The following is a 23,417-nucleotide window of genomic DNA, read 5'->3' as shown; positions in this document are numbered from 1 at the left end:
AAGAGAATTCCTGTAAATATCTTGATCCTGATTTTGGCAAAATTAATTAGGGATAGTGGAGGAACGACGTAAAGCAGTGGTGCCGATAACAGCATTGCCGATTTGATTCAATGATGTTCTCTCCAACTACCGTTCCTTCGGAGCTCCAACTTTTTCTCATTATTTCGTCCACAATTAGAGAGGCAAAAGCAACACACCTCCAAGTTGCGTCAGATTGTCCGTTTCCCAATAAACCAATGTGATTGGCCATACAAAGCCTTTTAATCTTATTACCGCATGTTGCGAAGGTATTTCTTACTCTAGCCAAGAGGTCGAGGGATTCCGGGTAGCTTTTAACACAGACAGGCTACCAGTCACGTTGACAGTTTGAAATTTTGAAACTTATTTTTGGAAGCAAGATTGAAGGATAATTCTGGCTTCACTTGTGAAAGTTTGTTTAAGCAGAACTTGCCACGAAGCATCTGTCACGGCGTAGGCTGGAGGCAAAACATCAGATTTAGAGTTGCCTGTCTATAGCGGATGCCAAACCTCGTTTTCCAGTACTTGGGATTTTTTTCCAATTCGATTCCTGCGGACGTAGCGAGTGAGATAACACAAGGGAAGCTTTTCAAAATCCGCAGAGATTCGAAATCGAAATTCCTCGAATTTTCTTAGGGGAACTCTTAATTCGTTTGCGACATGTCAACCATAATCTATGGCGGATGATGATCTTTTGATTTTTTTTCCTTTTTTTTTTTTGTTTTTTTTTGGCAATAATAGCCTTTTGCACATCTCCGCCGGGAACAGATTTGTTTGAGTTAAGAAGGTTGGAGACGATTTTAGATTTTTATTTCATAAAGTCTTTTTTTTAAGTTTCAACTATGATGACAGACCGGCGTTAGGATATTTCTATTAGATTTGCGACTATTGCCTTAAATTATAAGATCAATCTTGTCAATCTTGTGGAAAACAAGCATTTTGCTAAGGTAATGTTATTGGCATTGTATTGGGTTGTACGAAGTTCACCTTCGTTGAAATGGAATTCTTTAACTGAGGCCATTGTGCTCGCCAATGGTGTTCTTTGATAAAATGAGGCCGAGAACGTTGAGTGTCGGCATGTATTCCATTGAACAATTTGTAATTTTTTAATAATCAATTCGCGAGAAAGGTGCCGGGGCCGTGTATGTTACTTTCAATCGAGTAACAAAGTCTTACTATAATTGAATTATCGTGCTTCTACAAACAAACAAAGATCCGTCAAAAGTTTAACAGCAAACCTTGTCTTCTTATAGAAGAATGCATTCATGTGCACATGCCGGGGGGAAAATCTTTATCGATATATTTTAAAGCATATGCGTGAGTGCACTTCCGTTTACCATTAACATTGATATGTTCTATATACCGTATAATGCACTTCTCAAATTCCTGTCACATATAATATATATATGTATGGGCATTTGGAAGCGTATACAATCATCAATAATGCAATCGGAATAATGTGACATATATAGTGAAAATGCACCGGAAATTGTAGGCTCGATGTTTGAATATTGTTGTTGTTTAGTAAAGTGAAGGCATACCCAATTGTCAAAAGCTTCCGTTTAATTACAATATTATTGACTTAATGCGAAAATATCCAACTTAGGTATTACCATCGTCATTATCATTATCGTTGTAATCATCGTTTTCAATATTAATGTAAAGTAATGTTAAAAAAACTGGAAGTGCGTGGTTATGGCATGTCGCGCACTACTTTAGTTTTCATTCTATTATTCGCTTGTTTGTTTGTTTGTTTGTTTATTTATTCATTCATTGAAATAAGTTTCAGTTACTTAAGCAAAACTGGTGTTAGTCTGATGGTGTTGTCCGTGTTGTTCGCCTATATATATTTTTAGTGCGAAAGTCTTCTACACGCATACGCACACGCACACGCACACGCACACGCATACTTACACACGAACACGCATATGAATATACAGATACAAACATGAAAACATACACTTATGTCTATTTGGTCGATCGGACAAATTAACCAATAGGCACGCAAATAAGAAACGCTTTAACTTAAAAAGTCGTTGCTGTATCGGTAAAGTCTACAAAGTATACAAAAAAAAATAAACCGGCCTAGCTGACGGACTCGCGACTATCGCGGCCACATGTGGGCATAAAATATGCAAATGTTTTTTTATTTATTTATTTATTTGTTTTTTTTTTTTTTTTTTTTTTGTTATGTATCACTTATTCGCGAGTGCGCATACGTATGACATACTAAACCAAAATCGTCTGATGAATGAAATTTTTTTTTTGAAAAACCCACATTTTCCACATTGATTACAATCAGAATATCGCAGTTTATTAAATTTAATATTTACTTTGTAACATTCGCAAATACATTAAATAATGTATATGTTCTTGATTGGCGTGAGATCGAAAGTCAATTAAGTCTATTCTATTCCATGACGGAACTTTCAAAGCCACTAAAAATACAAGTAAAAGTAAGAAGATGCTTAAGTTCGTAGCGAAAGTCGAGTAAAAAACACACGCACACTATGTCCCAACAATTGTAAAGTTCACCGATCTATGTTGAGCCTATAACTGATCGCTATAAGCAGTAGTTGAATAATCAAAACGACATTACAACCGATAACAATCGCATACTTATCTTTCTCACAAACTTGCCCACTATATCTATCATACAAAACTACGTCGTCTTGTCGTGTACGCTAAACGGAAACCGATATCGTTGCCTTTAATTTTAAAAAAGTAATCTTCGACGTCTATGACATAGACGTCGTTGCTTAAAGTACATTTTAAATCGAAAAAAAGGAAAAATACGTTAAAAATTCAAGCCGCACTCGAAGAAAAAGTTGGCATATAGCAGGAGACAGTGCTAGTCTGCTGTGCTTCACGATAATTTTAATTCTCAACATATTCTTTGCTCTGGCCAAAGAGTCATTAGTATAGTTTTACTCCATAACGAGGTTAAACATAACCTAAGCAAAAAAAAGAAAGCAAAAAAAAAAAAGGTTGTGCATGGATGCAGGAATTCAATCCTCTATCTAAACATTGTTTTTAAAATGAATGATCGGCAGTTAAGAAAAGTGAATCTTCTCACTCCAACGAAGGAAATTTCCCAAGATTAAGGTCTGCTTACTGATTAGCTAAGTTAGTAGCCACAATCGATCCGATATTTCGTACAAATGTGCATTGATTATAGAAAATCCAAATATGGAATGAAAGGGAAACGAGAAAGTCTTATTGGAAAAAGAAGCTAAACGATAAAATTTGAAATGTAAAATGTATGAAATGTACTTGCGGATAAAGCCATTCGTGCATACAATGACGAAAAAAGAATTTCGTACAAAATTTGAAAAAAATTTTAAAATTCCACCAGCATTTACCAGGCAATAATTGGTCGGTGGTTTGACAATGGTTTGTTACTCAGCAAAACCCGATAGAACGATGAGAAAAGTGAGAAGAGTCCCTTAATGCCGCCTATGTGAATATGGTAAACAACCTGAATGCCTGGTGAACAAGCTTTTTCGTCTGCATTAGCCTTGCACTGACTGTAATCGTTTAATCTCTTTCCAATGCTGTATATCTCTCAAATACTTTGGGAAATCGAGTTGGGCTTAAGTGTGATATCTTTGCAAAGAAGTGTGTTCGGCAGTTCGGCAAAGAAAGAAGATTGTAGGTCAATAAAATTTCAAGTCTACCTTTTTTTGCTCCGTACTCCGTTCTCCGCTATTACTATTTATGTTTCAGTTAGTAAAAGAAATTTAGTTAATTTAGAAATTTGGCATCAGTTTCGCCCTTCAAACTTAATCTTAAGTAAATTTACAACGTTGTACGCATTTGTTACTTGGAATCTTTCCAAATTATTCTCAGTTAATTTACTTTAAAATGCAGCACCTACATATATATATATATATATATATATGTGTATATAATAAGATAATGTGTCCCCGACTTTAACTTGTTTTTCCACAAAAAGAATTCCACTTGACTTTCGTGGTTTTCGTCGTATATATTAAAACAAAATAACGATAATAAAAATCCCACAACGCTTAGAAGAATGTATTCCAAACACAATAAAATTTTTTAGTTATTTAAACGTGTAGGTAGATGTTTACATACAAATATGTCTTCATGTCGTACAATAGCGACGCAACATCGAAACGAATCAAAGCAATTACTAAACCGGGCCACTTACATGTACACCTCCGAGTAATTGTAAGAGACAGAATGACGATTTTTTTTACTAATTTTTTATTTTTTTTTTTTATTTTTATTTTTTTTTAATGAAAGCATACTTGTTTGGTAATCATTTCCGTTCTCTATACATTATAAAAATGACAAAACGAATCAGAAAATTTATTGGAAATAGCAGTGGGTGTAGCAGTGTTTTTCGAATAATATTGTTCACAATTGATTCCAGTTCCAAAATTGAAACATAGATAACTTTCTTGATTCAATTACTTGATTAATAGATGAAAAAGTACATATATATATATATATATATACATAAGTTTATATGGGTAACGAAAAAACATTTTCTTTATTTTTTTGTTTTTTGACATTATTTCAAGTGTTATGTCGTTTTATTTGTCTATGATTTTTGTCAAGTCCTGTGTGGGGGTTTTCATTCATAAATTGACTTCTATATGCATTCATGGGTAACATGCATATACTCCTAGACTCAGAGCAAGTTTTGTCTATGTAATCAACGGATTTTGTATATACCAAAGTTACTCCAACACATTTATTCTATTTTGTGCACATAATCCTCTCTATTTCCTTCATTGGGCACGCCATTATATCCACATATACAAATATATAATATACGTTTTATTTATAGTATATAAATATACCTATCTGCAGACGTTTATACACATATATGTATATATTCAATATATGTATATATGTATATATGTGTATATATAAATAGATATATATATATATTTATGGAAATTTAAAAGCTTTCTTTCCTTTGAGCACACACAAGGCTATGCATTAAACGCAGACTCGTTATTGTCTTTCCGGCTCTCTTTGTCGCTCAATCACTTGTGCGACACACATACGTTGACATGCACCATGAAAATGAAAATTTCCTTCATTTTTCCACATACATTTGTGCGGCATGCATTTATGTTTACGCGTGTATCCTTGAATTCATTCTATTTCGTTTTTGTGTGTACACATTACATTGATGTACTAGCTGTTATGACATTTGTGCTTTTCCTAGCGACCCTACGCGAACATTAAAATATTGTTGCTGCTGCTGTTATTAACAAAGTTTCCTCTTAGGTATCAGGGTCATGGTATAAATCTAAATACAGACACACATTCATGTATTGTCTGCTCAATTCATACGAAACATGTAACATACGAAAAATGCCAATATATGGGCAGAAAGATAGATAGATAGAGACATAGAAAAAGAGAGAAAGAGAGAAAGAGAAAAAGAGAAAGAGAGTTGGGAGAGAGAGAGAGAGGGCGAGATGGAGGGAATTGAGAGTGACATTGCAGAAGGTTGCACTTCAAGGATAATCATATTGTATGTATGAGTAGCTCGTTATTGGAAGGAACTCGATACCTGCGTGCGTGTTAGTTAGAATTTCATCAGCTATACACGAAACTACTGTGAGCGTGGGTGGTAGAAAATTGAGTACGATTCACAGGACATTAAGTAAGACTTTCACGGAAACCTTGAATTCCGCACAAAAAATATCAATCGAATCCATAAGTTTAGAGCTACCATACGCAAAGAAATATACAGACCATTGGACTATTGCGCAAAGAAGGAAGGATAAGTTAATATTCGTGGGTAAATATGAAATAACTTGCGAAGAAATTTCACGTGCATATCTATGAAAGGAAGTTCTTTACACATCAAACTCTTTTAATATATCGTTACATAAATAAGTTAAACACATATGTTGAGTGCAATTTACTAAACGACTTACTCTAAAAATTTGAAAATTTTCCGAGATAATGCAGCTGATAAAGTTGAAGCAAGATTCGATTTTTGTAATCGACAAGTCTTCCCTGATTTTAATTTCTCACAAACAACTTTTTCCTTATGGCGTACAATTTGTGTACTTGTATATTTGGAGCCTTGTGATATGACAAAGCGGGCGACATTCTTTCTCTTCCCTGTTCAAAATATTTTATTTTTTTATTTAATTTCACAATGTAATGATTTTTTTAAATTTAATTTAATGTAGATTATCCTTATGATTCCACCTATTTCTCCTATTATTATTATTATTATTATTATTATTATTATTATTATTATCTTTTACCCGCTTTGTATGGAAATGTATTCATGAACTTGCAGATTATCCTGAATTCATTATGATGTGAAATATATATATATGTATATATGTATTATTATTATTATTATTATTTTAATTTTAGACTAATGAATTGAATTCTTAGACTAAAAAAAGAGACATTGAGCACTAGCAACACAGGGTATCGGCTCATGTATATATGTATATATGTATATATGTTCCATTTTCTATCATCGAATTAGATGCAACTCTACCCAAACTCTTTAGTAATTGGACTCATACTTTTCAATAGAAAGGATTTTAATCGCTATTTCGATTTGTTTAGAATGCAAGAGTCTCGGCCAGATAATGTATAGGAACAGAGAGGCAACTGAAAAGTTTCATTTTGCCATGGCGTATGTTTTACAATAAGAAAAATTAAATAAGCCAATATGAACAGATATATAACAGATGCATAAGTAATAGCCATATGCAATTTGTTATTATATTACCATCCGCGGAATTTTGGGAAACTTGGTAACCCTCTGGCTGCTATTATATATATAGTTTTCTAAGTTTGTGTATACGCGAAGTAATTTTCAATGAAATCTTACTAACACAAACGCAACAAAAATATCAATGAACTTCTGAGCCAGAGAGACAATAATAATAATAAAGCAACTAATGAAGAGAGAAAAATGAGAGAGAAAACATGTGCAAACAAAGATTATTTGTGTGCCGAGAGCATCTCATATGTATATATATATATATATATATATATCTATATATGTAAATGTATAATGCACGTATACATATTTAAATGAATATGAAAATGTATGGATGCAAGGTTTGCCGGATTTGCGAATTTATGTCCTTTTGCGGACAATAAAATGTGAACAAAACTCATTGCCAATCAATAGTATCTTAAAGCCGAAAGCACACTCATACACACAAAAACCGAATATATCTGTATTATCCCAATTAAAACAAATTTTTTAGAACACTTTTATTTACTTACTACGTCGTATCGAGGTACAATGCATCGAAAGATTAAGTCTTCGTATTTATAGTAGGAATCAAATGATTGCATAATGTGATAGGAAGATTTGGCGCAGTGACCTCGAAAGCATTATAAGCAGGAAGGACATAGATCAGCGCAGTTATTTTAGCCAATTTAGTTCCTCTACGAAATCAAGTAGAATAACGGTAAATATATGTGCGGGAGGCTAAAAAAAGATGCAACTATTGAGGATTTTTACGTGAAAAAATGCTTAGAGAAGAAACCATATCTCGAAACAATCAGACCTTGAAATAGAGATAGGGATATATTCATCGAGATTCTCATCGATCTTATGAACTTCAACTACATTCCGAATATGGAAGAAAAAGCCATATATTTTTCAAAAATATTGTTATCGTATGTGACAGCAATTACTCGTCGTATCTAGTAGCAGAAGTTTGTGCTTCCAACAAGCCATTCATTGCTAAGATCAACCCAACAAAGGCTATACATTTGATTCTAATCTATTTGACGTTCTCCGAAGCCGGTCACAACATCGAAATGTGTGAATTATCAAAATATTGAACGAACACTTGAGCGAATTTGGAATATGCGATAATCGTGCTAAGATTGCGATACAAATTTTTTTTTTCACAAAACAAAAATCAAGTCAATAATTAAGTTTTCAACCAGGTATTCTTCCGTTAGGACTATAAGTTTTCGATTGGACGTTAGCTTGAAATAAAAAAAAAAAAAAAAATGGAACAATTGGATAACATTTAAAAATTAACCAGACTGTACCTTACTTCTTACTTCTTCTCGTTCACAAATTGGTGAACTTAAACACCGCTCTGCAGCGTTAAAATCGTTAACAGTTTGAAAATCTCTTTAAATTATTTTCTAAACTGTCTCTTAACATTTTTTAAAGATAAATAATTAAAATAACACGGACTCGACAGGTATATGTACATTTACTGCAAACATAGCAAGTAATTTAGATTTCAAGATTTCTATGATCGAGAATACTGTTGCGTCTATGTTTATATTTGTTGTAAACAAAGTTTGTAAGCAAAGTTTCGAAGGGAAAATATTTAAAAATATATAATTTCTCGATTTTTACAGCGCACGAATGACAGCTGACCAGTCGATTTTTTTTTCTTTTTTTTTTTTTGTGGGTTCAGCGTTTTCGCTCTTCGGATATAAAGAAACGAGACCGAGATTGAAAATAAATATTCTTCCTCTTCACACATTCCATATACAATGAAATCGTATTTACGTGGCCAATCTCTCCGCTTTTCTCAAATATAGAATGAAAATTTAGTTTTTATTATATACACGATCTTTCGTATATTTGAATACAAAAGCGATTGGAAAATCACTTGAGTGCATCTAACGGAATTGTCATATGGAGTAGCTGAATATACTGAATTTGCCAATAACATCTGTATTTTGCTCGCAATTGGCTTTTAAAAAAAAATAGAACAAAACGCAACGGATCTGTTAAGCTACTCTTTTTGCATGGAATTAATGATCCGTCAAGACTATGTGAGAGGCAAACAACTAAAAATTAAATAATTTTTCAAAATAATTTGTATTCGTTTGTAACCATAGCAGTAAAAAGATGTTCTTGATTAACTTTCAGAAGCTTGTAATTTGATAGAGAACTTGCATTTGTTACAAATGTGCTTATTAATCTAAGCTTGGAGATTTTAATGGCCCATTTTGGGAGTATTTAAGTATTTAGCAAATTCTCATCGGTTGGAAAGCGTTTTCATATATCTAAACATAAAACAAGTATACATTAATAAAAATAAAAACAAGAAAAAAACAAACAATGTCAAGCAAAACTCAATGAAACACAGAGGCAAGGTAGAGAGTTTCGAACATGTGTATAAATACGTATAAATACGTTTGAATGCAACGTAAGTGAGCGTTATTTTTTTGCTGTTGCTTGTTGCGAGAGACTACACAAATACACTCACAGGCAGTAGTGCGTACGTATAGTTAACGCAATATATATATATATATATATATATATATGAGTAGTGTTGGATAACTGGCTCTGGTTGATGAGTTAGTTGGTTTACCAGTTGTTATTGTTGTTTTTCTTTTTATTGTGTATATATGAAAACTATACATATCGATACATATGCATATAACATAAATTTGTATGTACATATATGCCAACTACAGATATATTTATGTATAAACAATATTGAAACTCAACGGCTTTGCTATGAGTTTAAAATGACTGTTGGATAAAAATCACTTTCTCAGAGTAAAATTTAACTTTCCTGTATATTTCCTATGAAGACCACGAGTGACTTTTTGAATTTGCTGAGAATAAAATTCTATTTCTCAGAGTAAATTTTTACTTTCCTATACATATCTTATGAAGACCACCGAGTGGCTTTTCGAATTTGCTGAGAATAAAATTCTACTTCTCAGAGTAATAATAATAATCATTTTATATGCTAATCCAACAGTCATTTTGAACTCATAGCAAAGCCGTTGAGTTTCAATACATATAAAATGTAAATACATCTGTAGTAGGCATATGTGTACAAACACATTTATATTATATTATATGCATATGCATGGATATGTATAGTTTTTCATATATACACAATAAAAACAAAAACAACAACAACAACTGGTAAACCAACTAACTCATCAACCAGAGCCAGTTATCCAACACTACTCATATGTATATATATATATATATATTGCGTTAACTATACGTACGCATTGCGAGAGTATTTGTGTAATCTCTCGCAAGCAGCAACAGCAAAAAAATAACGCTTACGTTCATTTCATTATAAAAAGCAAAGCATTAACAGGAGCATAGCATCATTAACAATTTTTTCTATTTTTAATGGCATTGTAAGTCGCGAAATTAATACAAAGAAAGATTATTAATTAATATTATTGTAAAAAGAGATATTATTATTTTCCTTCCGAGATCGAAATTAAATTTTTTTACTCGCAACGCGACAAAATAAAATAAAATACGCGAAAAGTAATTCATTTAATATCTTTTTATTAATTTTTTATCAATTTCGTCGTTAGCTTATCGTGTGGTGTAAATGCTTTTTGTGTGCCTTGATGACCACAATATAAAATATAAAAACATACATAAAGTCAAATAACATTGTTGAACAAAAAGTTTATTGTAAGCGTTTTCCATTATTATTTTTTTTTTTTGTAAGGAAAAGTTCTAAGGTGTTTATATGAAAGTATTGAGCAAAAGAACAAAATGCCAAAAAAAAATAAAATAAATTAATAAATAAATAAATAAATAACAGAACATAAAAGAAAAAAGTGTAAAATCACATTAGTTTGTGTTTTAAAAGTGATTTGATGAATCAAAATTTAAAAAGATAAGAGTTTAAATTAAAAATGATTATGTTCATCTTTCGTTAACAATTTAATACATTTTTGGGAAAAGAAAAATTGCTATAATGAGAATTAATTTTCTTAAATAGTAAACAGAAGCACATTCACTAAGTGGAATGATAGAAAAAACATTTAAACAACAATGGGAATAACTTTGCGTTTAGATAGCGAAGAACAGTAGCAGTAGCAGCAGCAGCACCAGCAGCAGCACCAGCAATAACAACAATAATAATAGCGATTAAATGCGCTCTCATTAGTACAACAGTACAACAGCCATGAGTAATGTCAAGTTGACAAAACCAAACATGAAAATAAGAAAAATGCCTGCATGCATTATAACGCATGCATTTACATGTTTTTAATAAGAAAATGTAACGTTTACCATAAGTAAAGGTACTTAGAGAAAGAGGGAGAGAGAAAGAGAGAGAATATCAAATTTTTGCTTATTTTAACGTACATGTATATATATATATATATATATATATATATATATTTGCATTCGTATGTATAGAAATGCTGCTGCTTTCGTTTTTCATATCGCGTTTTGTTTAGAAATAAGAAAATGACAAATGATAGATGAATTTTATAAGATAACAATAATATGTTAAAAAAATTTATGTGTATCTATGTGTTAATGCAACAACAATAATAAATTATCTTTTAATAAAAATGAAATAAAATCATCTATCTCATCAACAGGAATAACTAAACTTAAAAATAAATTAAAAGATATATGATTAACATTGCTTTTTATGACAAATACAACGTTTTCCAACACTGTTGTTAATAACCCAACAAACTTCCTTAAAGAAATTAAATAAATAATGCCTGAAACCGAATATGAATTTATAACGAAGGAGTGGCTACAGTCTGAATTAAGGGCTGTATCAGCCTCTTCTTCGTTACGCGATGCCAAAAATTTAATAATAATGGACTGTCGTAGCTCTCATGAGTTTAGCGAGTGCCATATTAGATCTGCGGTCAATTTTTCAATACCTAGTATAATGCTAAGGCGTTTAGCAGCTGGCAAAATTGATCTTTTATCTACAATTAAATCGAGTGAACTTAAAGAACGCATACAAAACGGTTACAAGGTCAGTTTAATTGTACTTTACAACGACGTGGGTGTAAATACCGGTAGTGTAACAATAACATCTACTGATACTAATATTAGCAATTTACCTAACGACCAATCATCATCTATGGATTATTTAGGAAGCAATAACACTGATTTAACCGGCTCCGATAGTACCATAAATGTTTTATATAAACGTTTAAAACAAGATGGTTGTCGCGTAGTATCGTTACAAGGTAAGACAAAAAATAATTTTATCTTTCATACTTAACCCAAATTTTTTTGTTTTTCACTTCTCGCGAAGCCATAAACATTAAATATAAATATATCGTTACGAAAAAAGGCTATTAACTTCTTATCTTGTGTACATGTGTTGATTTCTTGCCTCTGTTACATAAAACACATTCATAATTTTGATATTTTTAATTCAAAAAATTTAAGTGTTGCTTTATAATATTTCAATTGATGCATTTGAATATTTTCACTTGAGCAAAATAGTTTTTGAAAACAAAAAAGAAACTATATTCGTTTTAGAACGAATGCAGTTTTTGCATTTTTTGTCGAAATTGTAAGCGTATCCAAGGATTGACTGAAGTCATTATACGATTTGTTTAATACCCATCACGTAGAAATTCTACGTAACCTCAAAATTTGCCAATCAAATTGATTTGTTAAATGTTTACTTATTCTTCTTTGCTCTCCTCCTATCTGCTGTAGGTGAATATGTTATTTTTTGAATTTAAAAATGAATTTAGCAAGACTGTCCTTTGGTCTGTGTATTTCACATAAATGTTCAATTCAGAATTGTAGTGATTATTTATGTTGGCTTCTGACTTGTTTCTAACATGTGTTTGTACAGTGCTGGCAAAAAATATTATTTAATAGTGTGGCTATTTTAGTGCCAGTAGTTTTTTTTTCGCAACATTTTTTTGGTCAAATTAAAAGAAAAACTCATTTAAGTGCTACGTACTCACATTTATTACAGGGTTTTATGCCTTGGTGTACTTGCATTTTATTTTCGAAACTTTGACCCGATCAGGTGCCTTAGATCGTTAAATTAGCATCATAAATGGCCAAAATCAATATTATTCGTTAAATTTTGCTTACATGATCGTTTGCGAAAATCGAGTAAGTGTTCTTTTGAAGAGACGAAAAAAATTATTTAGGTTTGGCATTATTGTTGTCCAGCTAAAGCGAAGGTGCGATCATATGATGCAAAAGTCTATTCGCTTTATCTGATATCAAGCGAATATTCAAATCCAAATTTTAACGCTAAACCTAATAATCTAAATTAAGCACTAGAGAAAAGTCATCAATTTTATTGATGTGAGAGCTTAACCTTGGCGAGAATAATAATACTAAGAAACGAAGATAAGATACATTGTTCTTCTAAAAGAGATTTGATGGCAGTAATCTGTTTGCATTTGCATTCTTTATATTAACTTTCTCATCAGCTGTCGATCACCATACATTTTTTTAAAATATTATATAAATACGTTTCCAGTAAAATAATGCAGACCGCTAGTGATCCCTGACCTTCCATACATAAACTGCAGCGTTTGTCATCTATTCTTTTGAGTAGTCGCATGGCGACTACCAAGTCATTGTTCGCAAGTTCAAATCTCCATGCAGTGGAAAACATTTGATAGTCGTAACTCGGCAAAGAAATAATATTTACCAATTGGGCATACGATCACTCCGTGCCTCGTTCCTAACTTTTTCCTAACTGTATAAAATGTGTATGAGGCATCTGGCGAGTGATATTAAGAAAAAAAAAAAAAAAAAGCTGTTGAGTGCTTGGATGTTTTTCACAATTTTTTTGCGAAATGTGAACAGATCTCATGTGTAAAATAAGTTCTGCTTTTTTCGAAAGAATTTTTAGAAAACATTTATAAAAAGTGCTTGAGAAAAGGTTTTCAAAAGAATTCTTTCAAAAATTTTCAAAATATCTAACCGGACTAACTTATTGAGTTCACTAGGTTAGTTAGTGAACTCGTTTATTTCAATTTACGATGCTTTTACTATATGGATCGCAATGGCTTTATTGAGAATTGAACTACAGCTACATTTGGCGAACTTAACGTACGTGAATGACTTGTTTAGACTATTTAATAGTTTTTATTCAACGAAGAAACTTTTGAACGAAAATCCATGGTTTCATAATCTTATCAAGAAGAACAACTTGAAAGGTAATAAACGAAAGAAAGATTTCCAACGTTCAAGGTACTTTTTCCTTTTTGCTAATTCAATAAAAAAAAATAAGTACTGTTATCTTTTATAGACATAACTTTTGCGAGTACATCTATCTATGGATACATGCAGATCTAAAACTTTCGAAGTCAATTATGATCGAATGAAAAGAAAGCCAGGTAACCGATCCGATTTACATGAAATTTTCGACACCGCACCTGTAAGAAATTTATATGAAAATGAACGGTAAGCCATGTCCAACGAAATTTCAAATTGCTGCACATTCTACGTGCTGAAGCGGTATTTGTGAGCGGATAACATTCACATTCAAATATGTTCTGTAAAATTGAAACAGGAACGTGTATACGAACTAAGCTTTAAACTTCCTTTTCAAAATGTTTACAAGTTCAATGACTTCGTAGCCTGATACATCAATGATGACATAGCTAGCACTAAGTAAGAACAAAATGTCGTTGGAAATTTGCGTTCTTTATGTGCACGAATCATCAATTCTAGATCGGTCTCGCAAATTATTCGATTCAGGCAGCAGGTTAAAGCAACTGGCATTTTGCTTGCTTCAAAAAAAGGAAAATTTGAAGAACTATGAACTATGGATTCATTATCCATTTGAAAAATGAATTAACCGCAAGCTTATTTTTGTTGTTGTAACATAAATATGTCCAGGAAGCGCGTAGAGTCCGTACTACTTCATACGCGATAATAAAAACTTGAGTTAACTCTCTTCTTAAGCTTAGTTTTACAAACGTTAATGTTGGTTCGTGGTCAAGATAGCTAAGCAGTTATTTTTTATATTTGATATTGAAGGATTGCCAATGGCTAGCAACTGATTTGGTTTACTGCTCAATTATTACGATTAAATAAAGCATATGGCATCTAAACTAATAAATTAGGTATGAAAAAGCTATTGCTAAGATTAGATGAAAAACGCTTTGTAATGCAATTTTTTCAGTAATATTTGCAATAAGTTTACGAGAATGCAATTAAATTGCTGGGTATACCATTGAAATCGGTTGTTTACTTCAATATTATCCACAAATGGTCAACATTTTCAAAAAACTTTAACACATGATCCAAAGGAAACTTGATGAACCGAAACGAACCATTAAAGCAACGCAATATAATGCAAAAAAAAATTTTGTAGAAAACTCTTATTTAACAGAATAAAAACAATGAATAATATTATAGTGGGCCACGGCCCGCTATTAAATACACGGCAACATTTTGCTTAATACAGTTATTCATATAACGATGTGGGAAGTAATAGTCCAATCGGGACCATTTTTAACAACGTTCCTCTTTGAGTCAAAACACGTCAGCCTACTAAATTTCATTGAAATATCTCCAAAAATTGCGACCTGTAAGTTGAACACAAGAAAATAAGACGGACAGACGAAGAGACAAGCTTAGATTGGTTGAGATAGTGATTCTCAATCGATTGGTGTAATAATAGGTCTGTTCATCTCAAATCGTTCTGGGCATCTCCATAAACTTGTTTGTAGCCTTGTAACAGAAATGGTGCATGGCATAAAAAAGGGGGTGAAGATAAATTCGAATTTAGCTCGTAAAGGCACTCATCAGCTTCGTTAAGCCGTTAGGAAAGAGGTGTGATTGAATTTAATCGCTGACACTTCACATCACCAAGCTCAACTTCTACGGTTCGAAACTGTTTTTACGAAACTTTTCAAAATTAATGTGTAAACATAAACTAACTATGGGGAAATGGTTAAATTTGAGGCTCTAGTGCGGCCACCGATATTCACTTACACTACGCGATGCTAAATGAAAATACCTTCCAAACAAGCGAAGTCGTTAAAAGAGGAAACGGGCGATGCATTGCTTTGCTAAGTATGTAATTCTCGAAAATTTTGGATGGAATACTTCCGAAAGAGAGAATTTGAATTTGGTTAGCTTCTTTGAGTGACGATATGCCCATAAAAATATCGTACGTTTGATAATTTGAACGGAGTAGGCTTTTAAATCCAACAATAGCTTCTCGATAACTACTTAACAGAGCGCTGTTAAAATAGTTGCGAACTGAACTCGAATTTATCTGCATGCATACCGTTGCATAAGAGCACCATTCATGATCGAGGCGATGCATTTCGAGATGCAAGCAAGATATTTCTGCCAAGTCCAAGTTAAAGCAGTCACAACATGAACCATCACACACCATTTCCACCAGCATCACACACAAACACAGCACATATGGCATATGGCATGGTCTTTCATTACACGTTTTAATTAAATAAAGCAGTTACGGCAGTCGTAAATTAATATTTGAAAGATTTAAGGAAAATTCATTTTAAGAATGAATTGATAAATTTAATCGAAATTGCTAGACAGGCAGGACGAAGCTTGAAGGAAGAAGACAGCGGCTGGCAATTTGGATTATTTACGTCGTTTTTGAAAATTGACAAAATTACAAAGTTTCCGATGCGTACAAGCAGGCAGAATAGTATAGTTTGCAGACCACACCTTCTGTCGGTGGGTTTTTAAATATAATAACTTGACCGCAAACGTAAATAGCTCAGTATTTATTCCTAACTATGTACGCAAAATTAATGTAAAAGCGACATGATGGCATGCATGCATGCATGCATGCATACATGTATATATGTATGTATGTATGTATGTACATATTATATATGTGATACATAGTGTAATTATAATTCAGATTGTCTACGAATTTTGCCAACTTTTCTTCATGAAACTTTGATATCTTTATGACCGCAGTTAAAAAACTGCTTTAAAATGTTGTTTTTTTTCTTTTTTTTATTATTATTATTATTTTTTTCTTTCTCTTTTTCTGTCGTTGCGTTTATCAAATTTTACATTTATGAATAGATTCATTCACAACACACAATGAGAAATGAATGAATTTGCTGTTGTTCTTTTATTATGTACATATAAAACTTTATCTACATAGAATAATATGTATACGGACATGAGCATGGACATGGACAGGGACACGGATATGCTTACATAGACTTTTTTTTTGTAAGTAAATAGAATTATCAGTGTTATATATGAATGGTGGGGTATTGTGTGACTGTTGACTTGCGCACTTCCTACGTTCATACAGTTATCTGTATACAGCTTTTATACATATATATATATATATTTTTTTTTTTCTTAACACATATACGAATGTTATGAAAATGAATGTTTGCTATAATAACTTTTGATATCTGTCAACGGTGTAAAAATGAAAAAAAAAAAAAAAAAAAAAAAAGTGGGGTTTTTTTGTTTTTGTTTTTTAGCGAATATTACTTTTAAAATATATGTATATAGGCTTCCATGATCGTATACGTAGTCTATATCTTATATTTGTTATAATTATAAGATTATTTTATAATCGTAAAATTAATTATAATTTTCATTGTTAATACGGCGAAAAACAATTTAATAATAAGCACAATTTATTTATGGACAATAGAGGGCAAAAGTATGACAACTTTAACCCAAAAATCGTAAAAATTTTGAAATTATTTAAAAATAATAATAATGACCATGAATGAAATCAACTAAGGAACTAAGAAGAGGCAACTTCCCATCCAAGTAGATCGAACATACAGTTATTAAAAATATAATCAATTAATGTACACATAATTGCTTAGCGAAATTTCCAACAATGTAAAGAATTGCCAGTCTATTGTCAGTTTATCGGACACTGAGGGGCCGCATTAGACAGTTTAGTTAAAGGGTCAAAAAACATGAGAATCTCTGAATAATTTTAATCACAGTTTTAAATAAATAAAAGAGCAAAATTTGAGCAATATTTTATAAGATAATCATAGAAAAATTTCAGTTCTATTTACGCTCTACTCTGCGCTTCTGCTCGGACCGATTTGGCCGCGTGCAGAAACTTCGAATATTTCTACCAAATTTGAAGTCGATTTGCTACGAAGAGAGTGCGAACAGCACACATCACTTAAACGGACAGACACGGCTAAATCAACTCAGAATTTCACGCTAATCAAGAAAATATATATATATATATATATATATATATATATATCCTTTCCTGAAGTTTCCTTTTGGGTGTTACATATATTATGGAAAAAAAAAAACAAACCTATTGTGGTGGGTATAAAAAAAAAAGCAAATATGAATTTTTGCCTGGTATAAATGCAAAAAAATGAAAGAACAAAAACAACCTTCATTCAGGCATTTGCCAATTTTATTTAAATGATGAAGGTCAAATTTCAATAAATCAATAGATTCACGTCTGAGAAATCGTGTCAACCGACATCAAGGATGAAGTTTTAAAGCAAAAAGGAAATGAAGCTTGAAGTACCTTTCGACTACCAAATTTCTATAGAGGAAGGAATCATTGAAAGGAATGGATTTTTTTTAATATTTCAAAACTGAAATATAACTTCATTAAACACTGTAAAATTGAGGCCAATATTTGAAGAAAGTATTTCTCGAAATCCCTATATAACCTGATGACGTATAAGAAATTTAACCATACCCAGCAGTGCAGCAGCGCGTGTATTACACTTATTTAATATTTGTAATGCATAGCAATATATATCAGTGTGAATGGCGGAATCGAGTTACGCTCGCAGAAAACATGTTTGCGATCTTAAATTTCGCAATGACGTTGTTTTTCATTAAAAAAATACGGATTAAAAAATTCGTACAGTTACCTGCGTCGCGGTGCAACCCATTGCAAAAATGTAATTTCAAATTTGCACGATATGAACACGATGTCTTGTCTACGTGCATAGGGTCGACTCGCTGAGCGACTGGACTTACGCTCGAGCCTTCAATCAAGAATCAGATTTTTTTCCGAGAATCACAAGTGAGCAGTAAACTTTCCAAATAGTGATCATCATTTGTGGACGGCTTTCTTCGCTTTAACAGAACAAGCGCATGCTCGAGCATAATTGCTCTTGTATACGCGTTCTTTATATGAACCCGATATATATATATATATATATATAAGATCGGTATCTCAAAAATAGTTGGCAAATTATTGATAAACGTACAATAAATAATAGTTTCGGTTGTTACGAATCTCGCTTGATTTTGAGCAAGCCATTGGCGTTTATACGAGAAAATAACGGTCCACTTGAAAAAGATTCCGTGGAAAGTTTTCTGTCTTTATTAAATTAACCTTAGGGAATTTGAATCACATAGGTCTAATTATTAACGAAATGAGTGAATGACTGCCCTGGGATAGGATACCTATTGGTCGGCCTTGCCCGACTATAGTTGACTCTTAGTTGTGCTTCCTTAAGTTGCTTTTAGAAAGTTATATGTAAAGGATCTTCGAAAAATGCCATCTGTACGAAAAGCTTGCATATTTACATACACGTGGAAACCGCGTTGGAAACTAGTATGTTCAGTCCCCAGTTTGAACGCAGCAGTTAATCAATGTATGAGTCCTCATTGCTGGGTACGCACCTTCAGGGGATATCGTAGTAGTTGCAGTTTCTGTTATTCCTAAAGCGAAGAATAATTACAGGTCATGATAGACCTCAACACTCCCCAAAGTGGGTTTATTGAGCCATACACAATCAACATACCTGGTTTCTCAAGTGTACTTTAGGCCCCTAGTTGCAGAGATTGTCTAACACTCTTGAGGGCGCCGGTTATGCAAAATTGACCCGTGTGTCATCGGGCACCGTAGGGTTAAACTGGCAAGGTCGTGTACCCAACAAAGTTATCTGCACGCAAACTAAGCACGTTAAAGAATATATATATATATATATATATTTTTTTTTCAATCAAAATCTTATCGAAAGTATGCTATAATATTTTTCAAGCAAGAATAACATACATCTTGTAAAACGGGTAAAAAAGAAATTCACTTCTACTTCTTACACTCGAATGCATTTATCTATAGAATCAGAAACGAAGAATTCGACTTTGCAAATAATTAACGTTTATTTTGCTGTCAACTGTATATAAGTGTTTCCATATACGTATATGCTTCATTTAGTAATTGCTCCCCCACTCAATTTTTTATATAGAGTGAACGCATATAAATAAACCCACACCAGATGTTATTAATTTACTTGACGTTTCATTCGTTTTATATGAATTAATTTTTTCATTTAGCTCAGTGTGTACGTTAAAAAAAAAAAAAAAAAAAAAAATTTAAACACTAGAGATGTTTTCTGTGTTTTTTTTTTTTTTTATATACATCAGTTACACGATTTCTTTAACTCATACACTTGACCTCTCTTCGAGATATGTAAACTAATGTCGTGTGTATATGCAATTGGGGACTCATTTCGTATATAGGTCAATCCAGGTTAAATTCAAATTTTATATAAAGAAAAATATCATTTTTGCCAATAAAAAGAGCACCAAATTTTTGATAATTAAAGACTTGTAAGTTGGAAAGTGGGTTCCGGCAATCCCGAAAAAAAGAAATGAAAATAACATTAACAAGCTCGTTCCAATATTGAATGTCTAGCAAGTGTCCAAGTGTTGCCAGTAAAAAGTATCAGTTGACATTCGTACATATTCGAAATACACATGTACAAAAAACCTTAAGTCTCTCGCCAAAAGAGTGTATGGTCCGGCAATCCCCCCACCTACAATAACTAAGACAACCCATTCCTTTCTCAAAAAATCTTAACTGATTATTATAGGCAGACTTACTGAAGGAGAAAAGGAGACTCAACAAATCGTTGAGTCTCCGCCTTTTAATAACATTATCAAATTTGAGGAGAAGTCGAATGCTTCTCTCTTCTCTCTGACCGCAGTTGAAGAAAGAACAACTTACCAAACGTACTATATAAGCAGCAGTGTAATCATATCTCCCAAGGAAGAATACGTATCTAATTAGTCAATGTTGTATCAAGAACATAGCTTGGGGTTTTTACTAAAAAGACGTGAAGATCAATACGAATTTAACTGGGAAGGGAACCTAGCATCTCCCTTAACAGAGCTTAGTAAATGCTAACTAACAAAGCTGTGTTAATTAGTTAGGACTAAGAAATGGTTGGACTTGGAACTCTCTTTAGTGGCCACGTAATGAATCTACATAAAAATAGCTTTTAAACAAGCTAAATAAATTGAAGTCCGGCTTTGCAGAAGTATGTTAACCAAATTCTGAATTTTGGCATATCTCGACTATGGGAAAATGATCAACATCGAGACGCTGGTGCGCCCAAGACAGAAAATTCCAACGAACAAGGGAAATTTAATTTCTTTCTTAAGAGATTCAAATTGATTTTTTTTTCTGTAAATGACGTACACCTTGTATTGATCTTTTTTTTGCTCATTCGACACTTATTTGCACGCGGTATCCACAAAAGCATTTTGAATTTTCCGGTTGGGACGGAGTAGTCTTCCAAATTTGACAATATCTGAATTCGAAATATTGAACAGAGCTCTGTAAATCACTTTACGTTAGTATCTTTGTCAATCCAATACAAATTTATCTTCACATCCTTTTTTTTTACTCGAATGTCTTCCCTTATTTTCAAGATTACCTCCATAGTTTACTGCGAATAGGAGACTATGCGTTAATCTATTTAAACTCGATTCCTTTGATTGCTACGATTAATTGCTGTATTAGGAGCAGGAGGAGGGAGGAGCAGCAGCACGTGTTGTGGAACCAAATTCTAAACAAGGATACAATAAGAAATGTTTTAACTGACGCCAGCGAAAATGTGTGAAAAAAGGAATTAAACGCATGTTCCGCCAGAAAAGGGTCTCTTTTGAATACGAATAACGTATCATATACATAGTAGAACATAAAAATAATCTTAGAAATAAAGTGAGGGAAATCTTAAAAAGATGCTACAAATTTGAAGGCGATCTCTGCATATTTGCGTACAGAAGACGCTGACATGAGAGAAGCAGACGGACTTTTATTTAAATCGAATCAAAATTTAAAGCTGGTCAAGAATATATATGCTTGATGGGGTCTCTGAAACTTGCTTCTAGTTGTTGCAAACGTTTTGACATAACGAACACACCCGCAGCCCTTGATGCTGACTATACGCAATAAGTAGTAAATGTTCAAAATAAATCTTCTTAAATTGTACGCATTATTTTCAAGCGGATTAAAGGCAGCATTTATATGCATGACCATGCCAGTATAGGGCAATTCAATGCAACGCGATGCAATGCTAGGCAATTTAAACAGTTTCTCTTAGTGATTTTTTTATTTATTCTTTTTATTATTATTTTTATTATTTTTTTTTTTTTTTTTTTTTTTTTTTTTTTATTAATTAATAAAAATGCACTTACACTCATACAAAATCCGCATATGCATACAAACAATTTAAAAGAATTAAAAGAAATGATGTTATTACAATTAAGTGCATTTGTGCACACACTTGTGCATGTTTGCGTGTCTATCTGCGTATCGGAGTGCAAAAGGAGGATACTAATATATTAATCGAGCCACATACAGTATGTTATTACATGTACAGGCAAGAATATACTTCCGGTAAAAACTATTTCAATTTTCATGTATATGTACATATACGCATTTGTGTACATACGTATATATATATATATATATATACAAAAACAATAATAAAACTATTGTATTTTATATATTGTATATATATTATTATATTATTTTGATATTTTAATATTTTTGGTTTTTGTTTGCTTTTCGCTTAAAATCTCTCTTTGTACGCAACGCAGGTTTCTATTCCATTCATCCAACATTTTCTTGGTTATGCTTAAGCCAATCCCGTATTGATAAGATTATAATCAGAGTTGTCACTCTACCTTTTCGGAATTTTTATTACTAAATCTTAAAATTTTCAATGTAAATTTTCAACACATGCACAGAACACTCACTAGTCTTTCTCTACGCCATAGAATTTCTACTATAGGACTATGTTAAGTGTTGGGCGAACTGGATTGAAGCTTGCTGGAAATTGCATTCACAAGTGATTGGCCGACTATTACAAAGTGCACTTTCGAGAAGAAAGCCATCGCGATTAAATTACGCAAAGTAGTTCCGATCTTCCCCTACTATGCTCTTTTCATAAATGGAACACACGTTGTTGTGGATTCGTAATGTATTTCGATTTGTTATTAACAACAAACAGTAAATTCTAACTTCCAAATTCCAACTTTATCCGTCAATGCTCGAAATATTAGAAAGCTCCACTTTCGCTTTTTATAAGCACTTTTATGAATTATCGACCCAGTAAACGTCGCCATATACGTTTCATAAAGATGCGAAAATCTATCAGAATTTGGCTGATTAAGTCAAAGTTAGCCGCCATTTTTGCACCAGCCAACACTCATATCTTGACTTCCCATTTTCCCAGAAAAGCCCGATATTACTTTAAGCAACATCCGCCTGACTGGCCGAGTAGGTGAGAGTCTCGACAAGCAACTCAATTGTCGTGGGTTCAAGTGCGGTAGAGTTTTTAATAAAGCCGAAAGCCTTAGACGCTATTGCTTTAAGACTTAGTCTTAGAATTTATTCTCTGGCTAAATTTATAATAATAATAATAATAATAATAATAATAATAATAATAATAATAAT

General features: G+C 32.4%; 1 protein-coding gene across 1 annotated transcript in view; it reads left to right on the top strand.

Moving 5' to 3' along the window:
* Window positions 1-10,247: 10,247 nt before the first annotated feature.
* LOC119645167 (dual specificity protein phosphatase Mpk3) overlaps window positions 10,248-23,417 on the top strand; it is a 35,811-nt gene continuing 22,641 nt past the window's right edge. Inside the window, exon 1 of the mRNA XM_038045143.1 lies at window positions 10,248-11,961. Coding sequence (XP_037901071.1) covers window positions 11,475-11,961 — 487 coding nt within the window. The 5' untranslated portion in view covers window positions 10,248-11,474. The remainder of the gene's footprint in view (window positions 11,962-23,417) is intronic.

This window comes from Glossina fuscipes, unplaced genomic scaffold (genome assembly GCF_014805625.2).
Source record: "Glossina fuscipes isolate IAEA_lab_2018 unplaced genomic scaffold, Yale_Gfus_2 1, whole genome shotgun sequence".
Taxonomy (NCBI): Eukaryota; Metazoa; Arthropoda; class Insecta; order Diptera; family Glossinidae; genus Glossina; species Glossina fuscipes.
Note: the sequence above shows the minus strand (reverse complement) of the source record. Positions and strands in the feature narration are given on the sequence as shown.